At 45.2% G+C, this 19,131-nt stretch overlaps 1 protein-coding gene and 1 long non-coding RNA gene across 2 annotated transcripts in view; one reads left to right on the plus strand and one right to left on the minus strand.

Moving 5' to 3' along the window:
* Nucleotides 1-825: 825 nt before the first annotated feature.
* On the minus strand, nucleotides 826-5,459 carry LOC128333990 (uncharacterized). Its single transcript, XR_008311148.1, has 2 exons — nucleotides 5,294-5,459; nucleotides 826-1,051 (listed from the first exon to the last, which is right to left on the minus strand). It is a non-coding gene; the product is annotated as an uncharacterized LOC128333990 (long non-coding RNA).
* An 8,239-nt stretch (nucleotides 5,460-13,698) lies between these two features.
* Nucleotides 13,699-19,131, plus strand: part of LOC128333828 (multiple epidermal growth factor-like domains protein 6) — a gene marked incomplete at its 3' end in the record, with an annotated part of 53,485 nt that continues 48,052 nt past the window's right edge. Inside the window, exons 1-2 of the mRNA XM_053269844.1 lie at nucleotides 13,699-13,765; nucleotides 16,787-16,895. Coding sequence (XP_053125819.1) covers nucleotides 13,709-13,765; nucleotides 16,787-16,895 — 166 coding nt within the window. The remainder of the gene's footprint in view (nucleotides 13,766-16,786; nucleotides 16,896-19,131) is intronic.

The raw sequence follows: 19,131 nt of genomic DNA on the forward strand, positions 1-19,131 counted from the left end.
GATGTGAAAGGAAGGAAGATCCAAAATGGCTTTGACTTTGCTATTCCAAAGGTGGAGTGAATTTTTTTTTAACCCACAGCCTTCCAAGCAGCACTGCATGAATAATTGCAAAAGGACACCACCACACAATTCCCCCTCCAGCACTGCTTCCAAAACCACTGTCGTGGGATGGCTATATACCCTCTTGCCGCCCCGGTCAGCGTCATACTGGAAGTGGCTGGTGTGTGATGTGCGCACCCGTACTTCTGGTATGACGCTGACCGGGGCAGCAAGAGGGTATACAGCCACCCCATGACAGTGGTTTTGGAAGCAGTGCTGGAGGGGGAAACACAGCAGGGGAGGTAAGGGCACCCTCCCCACTGCTTAAAGCAGCCCTCCCCATCACCCGGGTATGCATGGAACCAGTTCCGTGCACATCCCTACCTATAGTCACCACACTAGTAGCCATTGATAGACCTGTCCCCCATGAATTTGTCTAAGCCCCTTTTAAAGCCATCTCTCTCCTTGTCTCTACTCCTACCTTGGGAGTAGACCCTGCTAAGATCTGATGCTACATCCCGGTTAGCTGATAAAACTGCTTTACTGATTGAGCTAGTGAAAGACTGGCTGGTTTGCAACTCTGCTCACCCTATAAAACCCACAGGTGTCCTCAGACTGCTAGCTAGCTGGGGAGAGGGAGGGGGACCCTATTTCAGTGAATTTGGCTGGCTGCCTTTCCTTAACACTGTGTTGATAAAGATTTAATTGGCAATTCTTGTCTGTAATGTAAGATAATTGCAGATATTCCCAGGAATTGTTTATAGAGTGGAAGGAAACAGATGCATCTGAGATGTATTGGAAGAGTTTAATTAAAGACTTTATAAAAGTGCAACAGATGGCATCTTGCTAGCTAAAGGGGCAGGTGGCAGAGGCCTTTGCTGGCATCTCAGAATCTTGAAAGAAGTTTCTTTTCCCTGCTGAGTGGATATGTTCCCTTCAGAAGTATCTGCTCTATGGCATGACCGTATTTTGTAGATTCCAACATTTCACAGATGAACATAGCCGCTCTCTTCTGTAATTATTAAAACGCTATTTTCATATCAATGATTACCACCTAAGGCCTTGTTCTCCTAGTTCACATTCCTGAAGGGTTTTCTCTACCTGCTTTTCTATCTATCTATCTATCTATCCAATTTCTTCCAAAAATGGCTCAGGGCGGTTTACAGTAAAACAAAACAATTAAAATCAATCAACAGTTAAAAACAGAGTCTATAAAACACCATGAAACAATTAAAACATTCAACACAATTTAAAAACACTGGAAAACCAGGTTATAGCAGATTAAAAGAATTTACAACTATTTAAAAACCCTGATAGGCCAGGCCTATCAGTAATAATGAATTCAGATTGTGGATTTACAATAACTTTTTAAATTTACAATGACCCTCTGTATATGATTGTGGGGCTGAGGGTGGAGTCGACAACCTGGAGGTGTGGCCTAGTAAAGGTGGGGCCAACACAATCCAGATTCCAATGCATCACAAGGAGAAAGTGAAACAAGTCCCAGAAGCTGGATGCAAGACAACTCAGAGCAACGAGCTAAGAACGTTGTTCCACCAATTGTCTGAAGTCAGCTATGAGCTTTAATTCTCCTGCAGCCAGGGATTTGTCTCTGAAGAAAGGTTATGACTTTTAGGGCCCTTGCTATGTTCTCTGGTGGGACTGGGGAGCCTCCTAGTGTCCTGGCTGTAAGGTGGTAGTGACAGGATGCCCTCCAACTCCACAAAGGGTTCAGAGGTTGGAGAAGGGGTCCTCAGAGCTTGAAGACTAAGGCAGGGCTACCACACTGGGTGAAGCAGATGCCAGCAATGTTGACCCCCTTCAGGAGCCTCTAGTAACAGGGTTATTTCTAGGGCTGCCATGCCTACCCCAGGTGTTCTTTCCTCTCTATGTCATCAGGGTCCAAGTCTTGGGGCTATGACACTCCAAAGCTAGAATCCAACCAAGTAAGCTACCTGAGACTTCTGGTGCTTGGGGCTGAGAGCCCTTCAGCCACAAAAGGGTATGGGCTGGGCCACATGGATGCCAGTGAGTGGCAGGCAATATAAGTCATTTGGGGTTGGCCAGGTCTGGTATAAATACCATAAACCTGGCCCTCTGGACTTTGCCTGGTCAACAGAGCAGAATCTTCTACTATATTTCCTTCTTCAGCTTTAATGCCTGATCTCAAGTCTGTCTGCACTCTAGACTTGGCCTAGCCTTAAAACACTGCTGGAGACAGAACACAAGGTAGGGATCCCAGAACATGTAAAGGAGAATTGAGCGGCTGCACTTTTTATTGTAGCCTCGTGCAAGTGGCACTTGTCTCACACCAGCCTGGCAAGCTGTATCTGCTGCAATTCCCTCTTTGATGTAAAAGATACAGGCACCGCACCCTCCTTTGCATCTGGTCACTGATGTTATGATGCCCAAAACCACATCTTACCTAGGAACACCGGGCTATTCCCGTTGGTCACCCTTGCCTTAACACCCATTTGTTTTTAAAACCTTCCCATTTTCCAAACTGGAAGAGCATCAGCCACTTCATACAAAAGCAGTGCGTGGGCAGAGCGCAGTATCCTGTAATAACATCACTGGATTTTCTCAACTGTTTATCTGGTGTTAATTTATCTCTCTTATCTTGCTGAGTTTTCCTTTGATTGGAAAATAATTGTCTGGAATGTTGCTCCTACAGTGTCTAGGCTTGCCTTAAAAATTTCTCCAGCTAAAGATTGTATTGTCATGTCAAATGGGGAACAATTCAGTCAGTGGCCGCTAATAAGAACATAAGAACAGCTCTTCTGGACCAGGCCCAAGAAGGCCTACTTCGTCCAGCATCCTGTTTACCACAGTGGCCCACCAGATGCCTCTGGAGAGCCCACAGGCAGGAGCTGAGGTCATGATCTCTCTCCTGCTGTTACTCCCTTGCAACTGGTATTTAGAGGCATCTTGCCTCTGAGGCTGGGGCTATATACCCCTGTACGAAAAGTGCCACCCACTCACATGAGCTCTTCAAGTCATCAGTTAAAAACATGGGAGCCCTGCATTCCTTTTCTTCTGATGATCCTATCGAGCACTCTGTCTCCAACAGTGGCCCATATACCAGAGGGCATGATGTCAAGATATACTGGTTTCAAACATGGAGGTTCCATTTGCAGCCGCCATGGGCAATGGCCTTTGGTAGCTGTATCTTCTATTGAATTCATCTCATTCAGGGGTTCCCAACTGGTGGCATTCCAACTATTGCTGAACTACAACTCCCTTCTCTCCCAGCTACAATTCTTTGTGGCTGGAGCTGATGGGAGTTGCAGTTCAACAGCATCTCTGGAGTACCACCGATTGGGAACCCCTGATCTAATTTAGTAACTGATTATGTTGGGAAATAACAGTGATGTCGGAATCTGGAAGCTATTTTAGAACAAGTTGCTGGATTTTGCCTCTTTTCCGCCTCTCCAAATTTCAGGGCAGTCCTTGGAGAATTACCTGTGACCTCTCTGGGCTGTCATCTTTTTTTCCGCTGCACGGTGTTCATTTCACTTCAGGCTCTTTTGGAGACTGATTACCCAGGAGAGATTTGGTTACACATTTGGCTCCAGCAAAGGAAATACTGGTCGCTGGAACAGCGGGGAGATTCTTGGCAGGGAGTTTTTGCATAAGCTCTCCATGCCAGAGTTGATCTGCCTGTGGTCCGATGGCTGCACTTTGGAACTGCATTATTTTGTGTTCTGCCTTTACTTGCTTCTCAACAGGTATGTTTACACCTTGATCTGTCTTTCACTCTTTCTTCTGTGTTTGGTTTTACTTTTTTTTCTTTCAGGTGTCCCGAAGAGATGGCAAACACTTTGTTGGAGTGCTTCCCCTAAGAAATATTGTCAACCCTTTTAAAAGTCTTCTTTCTTCTTTCAGACTTCCTCAGATATTTTGCCCAAGCAAGACCCTGTCCATTTGCCCTGGATTTTTTATTTTAATGTATGTTGATACTTAATATATAAATTGCTTTCTGTTCCACATTAACTGAGCTTGAGTTCAGCCCATAGACAGATTATATTCCCAGGAACTGTATGTGTTTAAAACCTCCTTTCTTCAGGAGAAATAAGGATCTGTTAATTATTTGGTTGTGGGTAGCTCATTCAACTTAGACATGAAAGACTTTTTCTTTGGAAGGATTCTCTTAGCCACATTTTGAAGTTTTTAGCTGGAAATATACATCTCAGAAAATGAATTATGAACTTTTCCTGGGGTTTTGAAGTCTTAAAGGTTTGTTTCCACTGTTAAAATATATGTATATGTTTGCTTGCTTTATAGCACAGGGCTAAAAGTGATTACATTGTATGTGCAAATGAAAAAATTAAATCTCTGTGTGTGCATATTCTCCCTGGAATAAGCATGGCTATAAAAGGTGCTCACCCCACAGTGTTCATACAGGGCCATCTCCAAATTTGGGGGAGTCCTAGGCAAAATGCCTCTTGTGGGCTTCCATCTACATTGGAGACCTGACTTCAGGGTAGGCATTTATGGACTTACCAGACAGTAGTTGACAGCAGTGAGAGCAGTGGTGGCTAGTAACAGCATGTCAAGACCTGGAAACTGCCATTTAAATTCCTACACAATGCCTCCAACATGGCATTGCTCTAGAGTAACTTTGTGTCACAGACACTGCAGGGGATTTAAAATGTTGTTTAAAGGGGTAGCAGGCATCAGTACTGGATCTTCCCAGGGACCCTAGCATTTGCACAAGTGTGCTGTGTGTTGACACCAGGCCTGTAACCAGGTTAAGGTGTGGTGTAATGGCTAGAGTAGGAACAGACAACATTGGCCCTCCAGCTGTTGTTGAACTACAACTCCCAGCTATAATTTATTGTGGCTGGGGTTGAAGGGAATTGTAGTTCAACAATAGCTGGAAAGCCAAAGATGCCTATCCCTGGGCTAGAGTATAGAACTGAAAAGCTTAGGTTCAAATCCTTACTCAGGTCCAAGATGAGACAGAAGAAGACACTTTACTCAGGTGTAGATGAGACATCTGTGACTGCATCTCCTGCAAATGCAGCTACAAAGCTTGGGCAAAATCCAGATTAGGGGGGGAAACATAGAGGAAACAAAGTTTGAACTTTCTCTTTCACAGCTCCATGGCACTGCTCTGAAGCAGCCACCACCATGGCTGTATTTACCTTTTTAAAAATGATTTTTTTAAGTGAGCCAGTAATGTTCTTCCCAAAGCCCATGATTTCCATTGAGCAGTCTTGGACCAATCACATAATAATTTGCACAGACTAACCTGCTGTGTGGATTATTTTGAGGATAATGTGACATAGCCATGCTGAGTTCCTAGAAAGAAGGGTGGTTTATATTGCTCCACCGGAATGGACAGGAGAGAAACCATCAGAAAAAGCATAAGGGAAGGGAAGGTCGTCCTGTGTGAGGCATATGTCAATTGGGAGAGAGCCCCCATCAAAGCAGAATGAAGGGCCATTGTGACATCATCAACCAGAAGACTAATCCTCTCCCTTTGCCCTCTCTCCTCTTTGCCTGTCTGAACATTCCAAGTTCTAAATGGCAAAATGGGCCAGCCTACCTACCATTCCGCAGACAGCTCCCCTAGGAGCTAAATGATGAATACACATACAGAGTCAAGTCTTCTGAAAGGCATAGCACAGTTCCTCAGTCATAAAGAGATGGTAGGCAGAGCCTTTAGGAAATTGAAACTAATGGGCCCACATTGCCTGAACTTTGAAAACGATGTCAGGATGCAGAAAAGAAGCATTTTAGTGTCAAGTGCTAATGCTGAAGTCTAGCCTTTGGATTTAAGACAGCCTATTTCCTGATACAGAGCATTCTTTAGTGAATCAGTGTCACCCTTTCAAAACGTTTTTGTTACAGTGTGGTTCATGGTGGTATTATCCTCATTTTCCCCAAAGGAAGAACCTGAGAGAACTGGAGGACTGGAGTTTCATGAAGGCAAACCACATTTTCAAACCACGAGCTGTGTTTTGGGGCTGACGACTACTTGCTGCTGGGTTTGCCTGGATGTGTGTGAGGGCTTCTGGGGGCTCAGTCAGTACCAGGATCTGTCCTCAAGAGCAAGTCTGGGTCCTGGAATAATTATACAGTCATAAAGTGTCTCTGAATGCTTAGAGTGCATTCTCTTCACCTCCAAGTAACCACAGCTAGCCGCAAATTGTTAGATCTGGTGGTAGAGCTTCTAGGCCAGGGAAAGGCAACCTTGGCTCTCCATTATTTGTGGCTGGGAATGATGGGAGTTGTAGTCCAACAACATCTGGTGAGTCAAGGTTGCCTGCTGCCATCCTAAGTCAATGTATGGCAACTATGCATTGAAGCAGCACACCTCTCTCTTTAACAAGAACCTTCTAGGCAGAGTCAGAAAGCAATCTGAATAATATTTATTTATTTGGGATCTATATCCTGCTCTTCAGTCTTAAAATTCCCAGAGCAGCTTATAGTAGTTTTAAAACAATGAAAATAAATGATAAAAAGCAATGTTTCCAAGCCAAAAAAACAACCCACCCTCAGATTAAGACACATTAAACAGGGGAACAATAAAACCACAGCAGAGTTAGTTTTAACAAGCAGTATTTTAAAGGGCCTAGGAAAGGTGGTGAAGAAGAGACAGTTTAATTTTCTGGTTTTGAGTTGAAATTTATGTGCTGCTTTTTAAGGTCTCAAAGGGACCCATGATTTAGTTAAAAATAAAATAAAATAAAATTCAGTCAAAGCATGATGATGCTATGAAATGTAAGATTGGAAACTACAAACAATAACTGAGTAGACGGCAGGTAAGTGAATCTTCCCAAGGGAGCATTCCACAGGCAGGGCACCCCAACAGAGAAGGCCCTTTCTCTGGTTACCACTCTCCTAACCTCCCAAGACGGGAACCCAGAAAGGGCTCTTTGGGATGACCTCAGTGTGTGGGCCACTTCATGCGAAATCATTCTGCAGAACTTTCCATTTCTGTTTGGCAGCAGCAAATTTTGTCCCTGGCTCTCCTTCCCTACCCACCTCTGGACCCTGTCTTCGCTTTTCTTGCAGGAATTGCCCCAAGCCATGGAGATGTAGACTGTGAGAGCTGGTGCCTCATTAATTGCTCGGAGGGTCGCTACTACACATCCGGCAGCTGCCTGGAGTGCCCTGTTGGATTCTTGTAAGGAAACATTTTTTCCCCCTGTGATATTTTTCATAATTAGAATATGAAACATAAAGGGTCTGAAGAGCCAGTGTTCTTTCTACACAGAAGAGGTCCGTGTGTCAAACCACTGAAACAAAAATTATGATGAGTGTTGTTTAGATAACACCACTTTCACAGAGTAATGCAATGCAAAGAAGACAGACCTCTGCCCCAAGGAGATGACAATCTACATTTCAAAAGAGCGGGAGACAATACAGGAAAAGAGGCTGGGGTTGAAAGGCCTGGAGAAAGTGTGGGCTTATGGAAACTGAGGAGCGTATATGAGATTATAGAATCTGTTCACTTTTGATGTGGTGAGGAAGTTAAAACCTGGTACCTTAATTTACAGTGCCCTTTCTTGATGGTAGATGAGTAGATTTGAAAAACTGAAGGTTTTTGTTCTGCTTTGTAATATAATCAGAACATCCCCAAAGTCCTGTTTTACTCTCCCAGCATTTTCATCATACTCTAGTGCAGGGTTTCTTAACCTTGGGCCCCCATATGTTGTTGGACTACAACTCCCATCATCCTCAGCCACAAAGGCCATGTCTGGGGATGGTGGGAGTTATAGTCCAACAACATTTGGGGGCCCAGGGTTAAGAAACCCTGCTCTAGTGCAAGGGTGCACAACGTTGCCTCTCCAGGTGCTGCTGAACTACAATTCCCATCATCCCTAACTACTGCCCACTGTTTGGGGATCACCAAATTTCTAATTTTGCCATTGATGTTTTCAGTGTGAAATTTTGCATTGCATTGTCAGCTCTGCACTTTGAAAGAGAATTTTTATCCCAGATTTGGCTTTCTTTTCTTGGTAGCATTTTTTTATTTCTTTTTATTCTGACAGGCATCAAATATATCTACATCTCATAAGCTGCCAGCTGTCTAATGCTAAATACCATTGCATGTTATCTGTTAAATGTTGCCGGATGCCAAGCATCATTTCAAGTTAATGGTCAAATACTAAATACTATAGCGTGTTGGCGATTGGATACAATCAAATGTTAAATGCTGTTGCATGCCAGCTATCAAATACCAGGTTTTGGATAGCAATGCTCAGCAAATATGTGAACATTGTAGGATAATATCCTGGAGCAAATCTATCCTGGTTCTTGCACTGCACAAGTCTTTGACAGTTTCTTGGGCCATTACCATATGCTCCCATTCTTTTGTGTTCCCCAGTTCTGAATAGTCCAACTGCATACTGCCTGAGAGTTGTAAGCTTTTCCATGTTCTTCTTTTGGCTTGTTCTGCCATGGAAATAGATCATACGGAGTCCCAAAACCTTCCTCCCTGGGGGTGTTTTGGAGGGATGTCTTTTGTTTGAGTCATCACAATAGGGAAAAGGCAAGGGAGTCAGGCTAAGCCTTGCCTCGGGAAATTCACAAGAAAACAGAGGTTGAGCACTGAGTAATGTTCAACCCAAACTAAACCTCTCATTATTTTCCATTTTGCAGCTGCCCAGGGGGACAAATGGCTCCACAGATGTGCCCAGTAGGAACCTACAATCAATTCACAGCTCAGGCAGATATTGCATCCTGCCAGGTAAACAAAAAACCAGAGAGAGGTTAAAGAGAAGCAGGGATGCCGAGAATAGTTACAGTGGATTTCACACACACACAACCAACTTCACATATATGCTGATGGGATCTGAGCTGAGAGAGATCTTGGGGTCATGGTCGACAGCCCATTGGAAATGTCGACAGTGTGCGGCAGCTGTGAAAAAAGGCAAATTCCATGCATTAGGAAGGGGACTGAAAATAAGAATGCTAGTATTATAATACTCTTCTACAAATCTATGGTGCAGCCACATTTGCAGTACTGTGTACAGTTGTGGTCACCGTATCTTAAGAAGGATATTGTAGAACTGGGAAAGGTGCAAAGGGGGCAACCAAGAGATTATCAGGGCCTGGAGTACCTTCCTTATGAGGCTAGGCTACAGCATCTGGAGCTCTTTACTATGGAAAAGAGGCGACATGATCAAAGTATATATAAATTATGCATGGAGTGGAGAGAGTGGACAGAGAAGAAATGTTCTCCCTCACTCACAACACTTGACACTTGAACCAGAAGCCATCCCATGAAATGGAAGGTCTGGAAATTTAGGACCAACAAAGGGAATACTTCTTCACACAGCGAATAATTAATCTATGGAATTCTCTTCCATGGGATGTGGTGATGGCCCCCAGCTTGGATAGCTTTAAAGGGGGCTTAGACAAATTCATGGAGGACAGGTCTATGAATGGCTACTCCCGCCTCAGAGACACAGTTCCTCTCAGTACCAGTTGCAGGGGAGCAACAGCAGGAGGGAGGGAATGCTCTCACCTCTTGCCTGTTGGCTTCCCAGAGGCATCTGGTGGGCCACTGTGCAAAACAGGATGCTGGACTAGAGAGGCCTTGGGCCTGATCCAGCAGGGCTGTTCAGTGCTAAAAGGCTGTGCAATGACCTTGATCCTTCTTGTTTCCTCCACTTGAAGGACCCAGGAGCAGAACAATTTACAGTGGGCCTGGGGGTGGAGCTTACTGTATAATCTATGTGCTTACCTAAGAATCTGGTTGAAGACACAGACAAAAGATCCCTTGTTTACTGGCAACTGGCCCAAAGCAAAGCGTCTCCTGCCAGCCTGGAATGTTGTGTGTGTTGCCTTCTTTTTTTCCCCCAGTTGGTTGACAAATCTAACCACCATCTGGGTTGTACTGTATAATTTTCACAGCTGGCATGAAATCTGTTCCACAGAATGTCTTACAGCTGAATGGGCAGGGGAGAGAGGGGGAGAGAGAGAGACTGAGAGGCCCTTGACCAGCATTTTGCTTTTGGGGGAGTGTTCCCACAACCAGGTTTATGGGCTGCTAATTGTAGGTAGCAAGTGATTAACCAGTGGGGGTGCTGCTGCTGAGAGGACTGGAGACAGAGGGCTGTCTGGCTGGTTATAGAACAACTGCCCCAGCCAATAGCTGTTAGAGTCAGCTAGAACTCTCTTTTCATGCAGAGGTTGGTACCCAGGCTCTTGTGTGAATCAGCCCTGAATTTTCATCCAAATGTGATTGAGATTATAGTTATGTTAAGAAAAACAGCCCTCATCACCTTGGTGCCAAAGCACCCATCATTAGATGTGCTGGATTACAGCCATATGTTGAGTTGTTATCTCTTGCAGCAAAAATATGTGGTCGGCTTCCAAATTCTGTGACTAACATTCCCGCAGTGCCAGTTACAAAAAATATACACTTTGTCAGCTGCTAATTACTGATGAGGCCAAAGAATATCAAGGGATTCTAATGAATTTGGGCTGCTTCTGGAAATCCTTTTGCACTGGCTTTGAAGGATGTCAGAGTCAATTATTTCTTTCTTCATTTTTTAAACCTTGTTCCCAGGTAGGCACATACATATGCACACCCTGTTTCTGTCCTCACAAGGAAAAATCCCTAAAGAATTAACAAGAGTGTTCTGTATTTATCTCCTCTAATTTTGGTGTGAATCTCGCTTCCCAACATTACAAAAAGTCACAAAACAACAAGAGATAGTATCCCTGTCTCAGACCAGATGACCTATAGAGACCCTCTTAGGGGATGTCTCTCTTCTCAGTTGTGGCAATCGACTATGCCTTAGGAGAATAAGCACACTTTAACAATCCCAATTTATGTGTTGGTGCAACCAGGGTTAACCAAGAGCCTTCGTAGCTGTGTTTTGCTGCTGCTTGAGGTGAATTTTCAAGTCTGTAATGTCCTCCCAGGATCCAATGTGACTCCACCTGTCCTGGCAGCCCATTGATCTCCCCCTGACCTGATGCTATAAACATATACAGATTGGGTTTGGACATATATAAGCAGATAAATGTGCCTCATACTGATTCAGACCATTGTTCCATCTCAGTCAGTACTGTCTATGGTGACTAGCAGCAACTCTCCAAGACAGTGCCCCCCCCCCGCAGCCCTACCAGATGTTGCAAGGGATTGAATCTGAGACCTTCTACATGCAAAGCATGCCCCTTGCCACTGAACTACAGCCTCCTTTGGGCTTTGTCTGGACAGTGTCAGCTTGCCAGTAGCAGCAGCAGCAGCACACCTTGAGGTCATACACACAATCTTCGGCTGCTGCTTCCAAGGGCTGTGGGGCAGCAGGTGCTTGCCTCCCTTCTCCTGCTGATGAGCAGCCATGCTTCCCTCCACCATGCCACATGCCCACATGAGAGGCAGCGCAGCAAAGGCAAAAGCTGGCCACGGGAAAACGTCGCCCTTCCACATCCCAGAATGCCCTGTGCCCAAAGCTTGGTGGCTACTCCCATTAGAGCAGTTACCATGTTTTGCACTGTCTCTCCTTCCCTCTGGCTTGCTGCTGGAAATGGCAATGGGCCAGGGAAAAGACCTTTAACCCAGCAGTGGTGGTTCTGATGATCTCCTGCCATGATTAAACAAACTGCAGGTTCATTTAACCTCTGTTCATTTAACCTAGCAGGGCAGCCCAACCCAGACTGCTCATGTGAAAAGCTTGCTTGCTTGCTTGCTTGCTTGCTTGCTCGCTCGCTCGCTCGCTCGCTTGCTCTCCCTGACTCTCATTTCCCTGTCTGTTGGATTCCCCTCATGCTCTAATCCCAAGGACCCATGCCTCCTGATCCCCATCCTGTTAGCTCTCTCTAGACAGCCTACAGTCCCCCATCATCACACGATGGAGGCTTATCTTCTTTAGTCAACATGAGTAATGAGAGGCTGTAGAGATTCTTCCATCTGCTGCCCTTCAAACTTGTGAGTCAGGTCCAAAGACTCTGCCAAGCGATCTGTTAATTGAAGTGGGAAGAAGCCAAAAGGTAAAAGTCATATTTATTTTCTGAGAGAGGCAAATGTTTGGTCATGAAATTGATCAGAGATTCTGAAATGTTTCACTGCTAGTGAAACATTGTTTGTTGTGGAATTAAGGAGATGTGTGTTCGGTCGCTGTCTTGGGCCAGGCTTGGCCAGGGTCTCCACAAGGGTCCAGATCATGGACAGCTCCATGGGCCAGAATCAGAACCTTGGTCAGAGCTAAGCAGTGTAATAGGGCTGGGTAATGCAGCATAGGATGATGTTGCTCCAGCAAGGTCTAGCAGCCAGCCACTGCTCCTTATAGTTTTGGCCTGGGCAGGGCCAATTTGTCCTGCCCCTTTTCCATGGATAGGTGCTATTCTTAAAGAGGCCTTACCCTCAGGTGCTGGCTGTGGTGTTGCTGGAGAGCCTCTGCTACAGCTGACAGGTCCTCAGGGAACTCCTCTGAGTCAGAGGGTAAGTCTGTGTCCTCAAGTCAAGGCAGGGGTGCAAGCTTGGATTCCTCCAGCTCTCCTGGTGTGGAGTCCCCAGTGGCAAGAGACCATGAGAACAACCTGTCTCCTCCCCCAAACTCTCAATGTCATTTCTCAAGTGGGGTGGACTGGTCTTGACAGTTGCAAAACATGGTCATGACAGCTGCAAAAGAATTCTCGAACCTAATGAGAAAGTGGGCCACACCCTAGTGGGTCCCAACCAGTGTTCCTGTCATAAATCTGTTGGCTCGGCTGACCCGACAGGATTTACAGTCCCTTCAGCTCTACTTCTGTGAGTTAAATAGAAAGTCTGGAGATAAGAATAGCAGCCTAGCTAAATGAACAAAAGCGAAAAATGACTCACAAAGAAAAGTAGCATAAACAAAATAAAGCCCCTTGAACTAAACTAGGTACCCCCCTCTACAATAACTGAGTAATAACAGAAAATAACAGAACAAGGGATGAAGAGAACAAGGACAGGCTGAAACACGAAAGGTTGAACAATTCTTAAGTACGGACACTGTCTGCAATAGGCAACGTTGTTGACAGTGCTGACTTAGAAACCATGTCGGCTTGATATAGGGCTCAATATAACCGGCAGCCAATCAGGCTTTCCTGATTCAGCATTTCTATTGCCTCTCCTGTGAGATCTTGCACCTGTGTGTCTCCTGCTGAGCCTTTCTCTTGAGATGTCTTCTTAACACTGGTGAAATTTCAGCTTCCTCCTGATCAGTCTCCTCAGCCCTCATCTCTGCCAACTGTTCAGATTCCTCAGTCTGCTGCCGTTCCAGCTCAGCTCCAGAGTCTGTTCTCACAGCCAAATCCTGCTGCTGTGCCTCTGAGCCTGTACTCCCACCCAAGTCCTCCCACTCCTCCTCTGACTCATCTGACTCAGAGGTCTGGGCCATGACAGTTCCCTGTAACAGGGAGTCCCAGAAGCTGTTGACTACACCTTGCAGCTTCGCCATCTGCAATGGCCTTATATTAGGGATGCTGGGAGTTGTAGTCAATGACACAGATCCCAATCCATCCTTTTGAGACCCCTGGTCTGTGTCGCTCTATAGGCACCATCCTATTCAATGAACTCACCTACTGACAATCTCCTTGGCAGGCCTGTCCAGGTGGTTACATCAGCTCAGAAACCAGAGTAGCGTGCCATGCCTGTCCAGATGGCTATCGGTGTGATCCACAGAATGGTTTGCTGAGAAGCTGCACCCCAGGTCAATATTCGCCTGAAGGAGAGATGGAGTGCCGGGAATGTCCGAAAGGATATGCCTGCCCGGATGGACAAGACAGACGGGTATGGTATATCATTTGATTCCCCTCATAGGTGATTTCATATGACTGTTTTATAACAAAGACATCTCCACTTTCTGTGAGATCCTTCAGACATTCTTCCATGTTTACTTGCTCTTAAATGTTCCTTTCAGTGATATGAAAGAGAGATTTCTTCCACAGGAAATTAAACTGTCTTTCCCCATATCCTTGTTTTGTATCTCTTTTTCATTATGTGGAAGGACATTTATAAAAACAATCAACCATGGACAAATTACAGGAAATTTACACTTCAGGGTGAAAATTTTGCAGGGGGTGAATAATTCATCCATCCTCACTCTGAAAAAAAGGCTCAGTTTTAAACCTGACATTCCTATTTAGGGTTGCCAACCTGCCGAGACTGGCCTGGAGTGTCCAGGAATTGGCGTCAATCCCTGGGTGACTATTTGAAAGGAATGCTGATGCTTTAATAATGGCTTGATGTTACATAAAATATTGGAAAAACTAATCTCCAGGAATAGCTTCTGTTAGGGTTGACAGCCCTAGTCCCAAGGGTGGTACATCTGTGGATCAAACAGTACATATTAAATGTGTTGTTGGCTAGTCTGGGGTTCTTTAAACCTTAAAATAGCAGCTATACAGCAGCCTGATTTGGACCGGGACTTCAGTGCAGAAGTTGAGAGTGGTTAGCCTTTATTTATTTCTGTTCCCCCACTGAAAATCTCCCCTGGGATGGCTATGGGTTCCCAAAGGTATCATTTGCTGTGATGGCACCTTTGGAGGCCCATGGCCTCCTTGTGGGTGAGAGTGAGCAGCCAACATGGAAGGAGGGGTAAACACCTACATTCCCATACAGCTTCTATTTTGAAAGGCAGAAAAACACTCAAGCTAGACAATGATGGGGCTCCTGTCTGGATGCCGTCTAGCCATGCATGTGGGGAGTAGGAAGGAAACAAACCTGAGGGTGAAGACATGCTGGCTACAAAATGCAGGAGTGTGCCAGTTCCTGGGAAACTAGAAGGAAACAAATGGCTTGCTTGTTTTATTCCTGAAATTGTCAGAATTGTTTGCCAAAAAAAAAACACCATCTTTGGAGTAGCACTAAGTATAATTAACAGAACGATATGGGCACAAGGTATAGCTTAAACAGATAGTACCCACCTCATCTGAAGGGGTACTTTCATTATTCCAAAATTCCCAGGGGCCTTATTTCAGAGTCCATTCAAGTCTGTTTGAGTATCTCCTCAGGGCCCGTAACAGATCCACAGAGACCCAGGTAGCTGCTGTGGTCCAGGGTGTAGCAAGGTTGCAGTGGGCCCTGGGATAAAAGAGGGTAGATAGGCCCCTGCCCCTTTTTCTGCTGTCTCCTTTGGAGAGGCAGGACAGAGAGAGCAAAGGGCAGGATGTAACGCAGCTGGTCAGCTCCCTTTCCTTCAGGGCCCAGAAACATTTGTGTGCCCCTTACTTTCCCTCACTATAGTCTATCAGTCAGGCTCAGGCAGGAAGGGATGCTGCTAGATACTCCTTCCCCCTCCCCTCCTAGAGAGGATTATTCTCCCTTGAAGCCAAGATGAGTTCTCTGAGCAGGAGCCGGCAGCATGCCAGTGAGTCGGGGAGGTGGAAGGGAGAGAGTGAAGAGTTACCCAGCAAGCAGCAGCCTCCTCCTTCAGGGGCCCCAGGGACATTTGTTCCCACACTTACTCAGTTATCATTACACACTGTGTGGTGGTCTTAAATACAGTGTTGCCTCTGTAATCAATGGGACCCCTGCATGCTGGGAGATATTAATCTGAGAGGAAAAGAAGATCAGAAGGTGAGAAGGAAGGAGAACAGCCCAGTCCTAATATGGAGCCTTGAGCAGATATTCCAAGTTGGTACAGTGAACACATGTGGAGTGGCAACAGGCTCCACTTTCCTGCCTATGCACATTCATTGTTATCACTTAGAGGGCCAGTTCAGACGTAATGGGAAGCCGGAGGTCCCTTCGTCTCCAGTTCCCAAGCCTGAATGTCTGAACCTTGTACTGGAGTTCCAAAAACAAAAATGGAACTGTGGTTTCCCTCCCCTAATTGCAGTTGTTACCTTTGGTTTATATTGAGTTATGCCGCTGATAACTGCATTTCGGTGGCACCTCCATTACGTCCAATCCAGGGATTGGAGTTTGCCTTGAATCAAACTGGAGTTGAGGGAGGAATCTCCTCCCTTGCTCTGGCTACTATTGGCTGCATGGACTGTCCTTCAGGACATAAGGAAGTCCGCAGAGCCATCTCCCCCATCTCTCTGCAGCCTCACTGACTGCAGTCAGTGAGACTGCAATAGGTCTGGACTCAGACCAGAGAGCAGGGGGAGGGGGTGAGGAACCGCAGTTCCACTGAACCCATGGTTCTGTATGAACCGGCCCAGAATGTCTAAGAAATTGATGAAACTTGCATTTTCCTGGCGAGAAAGATCAGTTTGAGCCACTCAAATGTGCTTTCCTTTCAAAAATCTTCCAGCTGATTGTTTTATGTAATGGATGAATTTGGGCGTTTTAACAGTTTATTACTTATTTGACCAAGTTTGCTTTTATGTAAAGTTTTTGTACTTTGTGTTTTGCTGGTTGAATGACCATAATAATAAAGATTTTGAGATTTGAATGCAGGATATTTAGCAAATGTTGTGTTTGAGCATAAAAAAGCTATGGATATAGAGAGGGATGGTTACCACGACTGTAGTATCCGTTTACCAGGAATCCAGAGATTCCCTCCATGTGCATGCTTCTATATGGTATGTCATATGAACTCAGAAAATGTTGGCAACCTTAGCACTGCACCAAACCAACATGAAACCAAGATAATCAAGTTCAGTTCAAGTTAAGATGACCAAGCTCAGCTCCATGTGGGTTTGGAGTGGTGCCAAGCTGAGATAGTCAACATTTTCTGAATTCATATGACATGCTCTGTGGGAGTGTACAAGTGGCAGGAGTCTCTACATTCCCAATAAACCAGCATTAGATTGATCATGAGAACCGGCCCAGAAGTTTTAAGCTCCTGTTTTTTCTCTCCAGCATTGTCCAGGTGGCCAGGAGCCCAATCCCAGCCACACATTGTGCATCACCTGTCTTCCCGGCTCTTTCTCCACCGAGGGGACTCCAGAGTGCCAGCCTTGTCCAACAGGTAGGCCACACTTCCTGGAGATCCACAGCATCCTGGGGTGTGATATATGGAGATGAGGATTATGTGAGCCCTGTGTTGACGGTCAGCCCTTGAAGTGTTTCCAGTTAAAGTAGTGACTGAGAAAGTGAAAACGGAGAACAGGAGGGGGATGTTCTAGAGGGTTTCACATTAATTACTCAGGTTCCAATTGATCCCAGGAGAGTGAGAAGATAGAAACGGGCAGAGGATAATCTTCCTTTCGTTCTTCATAGTAACAAATGCACCTGAATGAGAGAAAAGCATGCCACTTACAGCAGGGATTCTCAACATTAGGTCCTCAGATGTTATTGGACTTTAACTCCCATAATCCCTAGCCCTAGTGGCCTTTGGTTGGGGATTATGGGAGTTGAAGTCCAAAAACATCTGGGGACCCAACGTTGAGAATCCCTGCCTTACAGCACCTGTTGATTAGGACGCTACATGTGAAATGTAGGCAGAGTAAAATCACATGTGGTAAAGGCCATGGTTTTTTGTATGAATGGTGCCTCCCAACATGCACGCTGATGCAGAATTTGAGGGGACAGTTCCTGATAAAACATGGAGAGATTACAGGCTTATTGTGGGGGGGTGGATAATTGGGGTGCAGTTAGATGTGACATGGAAGAGCTGTGATTAGGTCTTGCCTGTGTTTTTCAAAGAAATATATTGGCTGACATCCAGACTAAATTACTCCTGAATATTGAAATTCAGTAGTCCTTTGCAGTAATTCCTGAGTATTGACTCTAGATGTCAACCCTTTAAAATAGTGGTTGCTATTAATTTATTTTTTTAAAAAATAGTAACCAATGGAGAATGGATTGTTTTGATACCATGGCACCAGGGGGAAATGGCTCCAAACCTTTCCCCCTGCCATTTTACTGATTGAAATGCTACCCTGTTGTTTGCCCCCCCAGGAAAAACATGTTAGAAGTCATATGATGCACATATAAGTGTTCCCTTGCTGGGCAAAAAGGTTCAGGGGGCATCTTAAATAGGAAAATAATCCCAGGGAAAGGGTTAGTTCCCATCACTTCCCTGGATCCATGATCCTGATCTCATTAGAGTGGGGACTATGACTGCTAAAAAGTTTTTAAAAAAAAAAAAAACACCAAAAACATAGGCAGCTAGATCACACAATCATTACTAGGCAGGACAAGCATCCTACCCACGTTTAGGAGCTGTGCGCACTCCTGTTTTGTGATCATGTGCTTGTAAAAAGCAAGGTAGGAGGCAGAGGAAGTGATTGTCCATGAGGCTCCCACTGGGTAGGGGGTCTCTCCCCCCACCTCATTGAACAGCTGGGTGCTGCTGCTGGGTAGGATGGAGCCCTCCTACCCAGTGTGAGCCTTGCACATTAATCACTTTCCCAGCCTCCCACCTTGCTTTTTATGAGCACATATTCACAAAACAGGGGTGCTCACAGCTCCTGAACCTAGAGGCATGATGTTTGTCCTACCCTACTGCTGCTCGTGAGAACCAGCCTAGAGTCTAATCCCAGATGTCCATGTCACAACTAGTTGGACTCATAAGCATCTTTAAAGTATGTATGAAACCACCACAGTTTTGATCTGCCATAATAATTTAGTAGTCTTTGTGATATAGTACTCCAGGTTTTGGCACAAGTAAAGCTCTTTGCAACCAAGAAATTAAGTTACAGTGTTACGTTTAAATGCCTGTCTCGGGTGTTACTCAATTTTAATAGCTTTGAGATATAAAATACCCAGAGGGAGACCTTCCGGGCAAAGACCTGGCCACGACGCTATTGTGTGTCCCTCTATGTCTTCATGAGAAACTGAAGTATTAACTTGAAGATATTGGATTGTAACATCATCTTGAGAATGTTTGGGCAGGGAGGATCCTACCTTGGTGGGGAGGGCTGGTCTGAATGACTTTCAGGTTCTTTCCAGTCCTACATTTCTATGACTTGAAGCGACTTGGCAAGATCAACTTTTAAGTCTTGGGAAAAGCTGGAAGTAAAGCCTGTGAGATTAGATGTGCTCCACCAGTAAATAAGTGAATTCTCAATTGTCCTCCATAAGCCATTTAAAGAGCTGCTCTTTCTTACCTAGCTTCTGCTTGATATTCCAGAGAAGTCTTGATAATCCTGTCCTCAGGATATCGCCAGCCTGTCATTGCTGGAATGATAGGGCTTGCAAATTCATCTCTATGACATTAGTGCTGAACGAAGTATGACAGGAGGATGGGCAGAGAGGGGACT

Source organism: Hemicordylus capensis, chromosome 8 (assembly GCF_027244095.1).
Source record: "Hemicordylus capensis ecotype Gifberg chromosome 8, rHemCap1.1.pri, whole genome shotgun sequence".
Lineage (NCBI taxonomy): Eukaryota > Metazoa > Chordata > Lepidosauria > Squamata > Cordylidae > Hemicordylus > Hemicordylus capensis.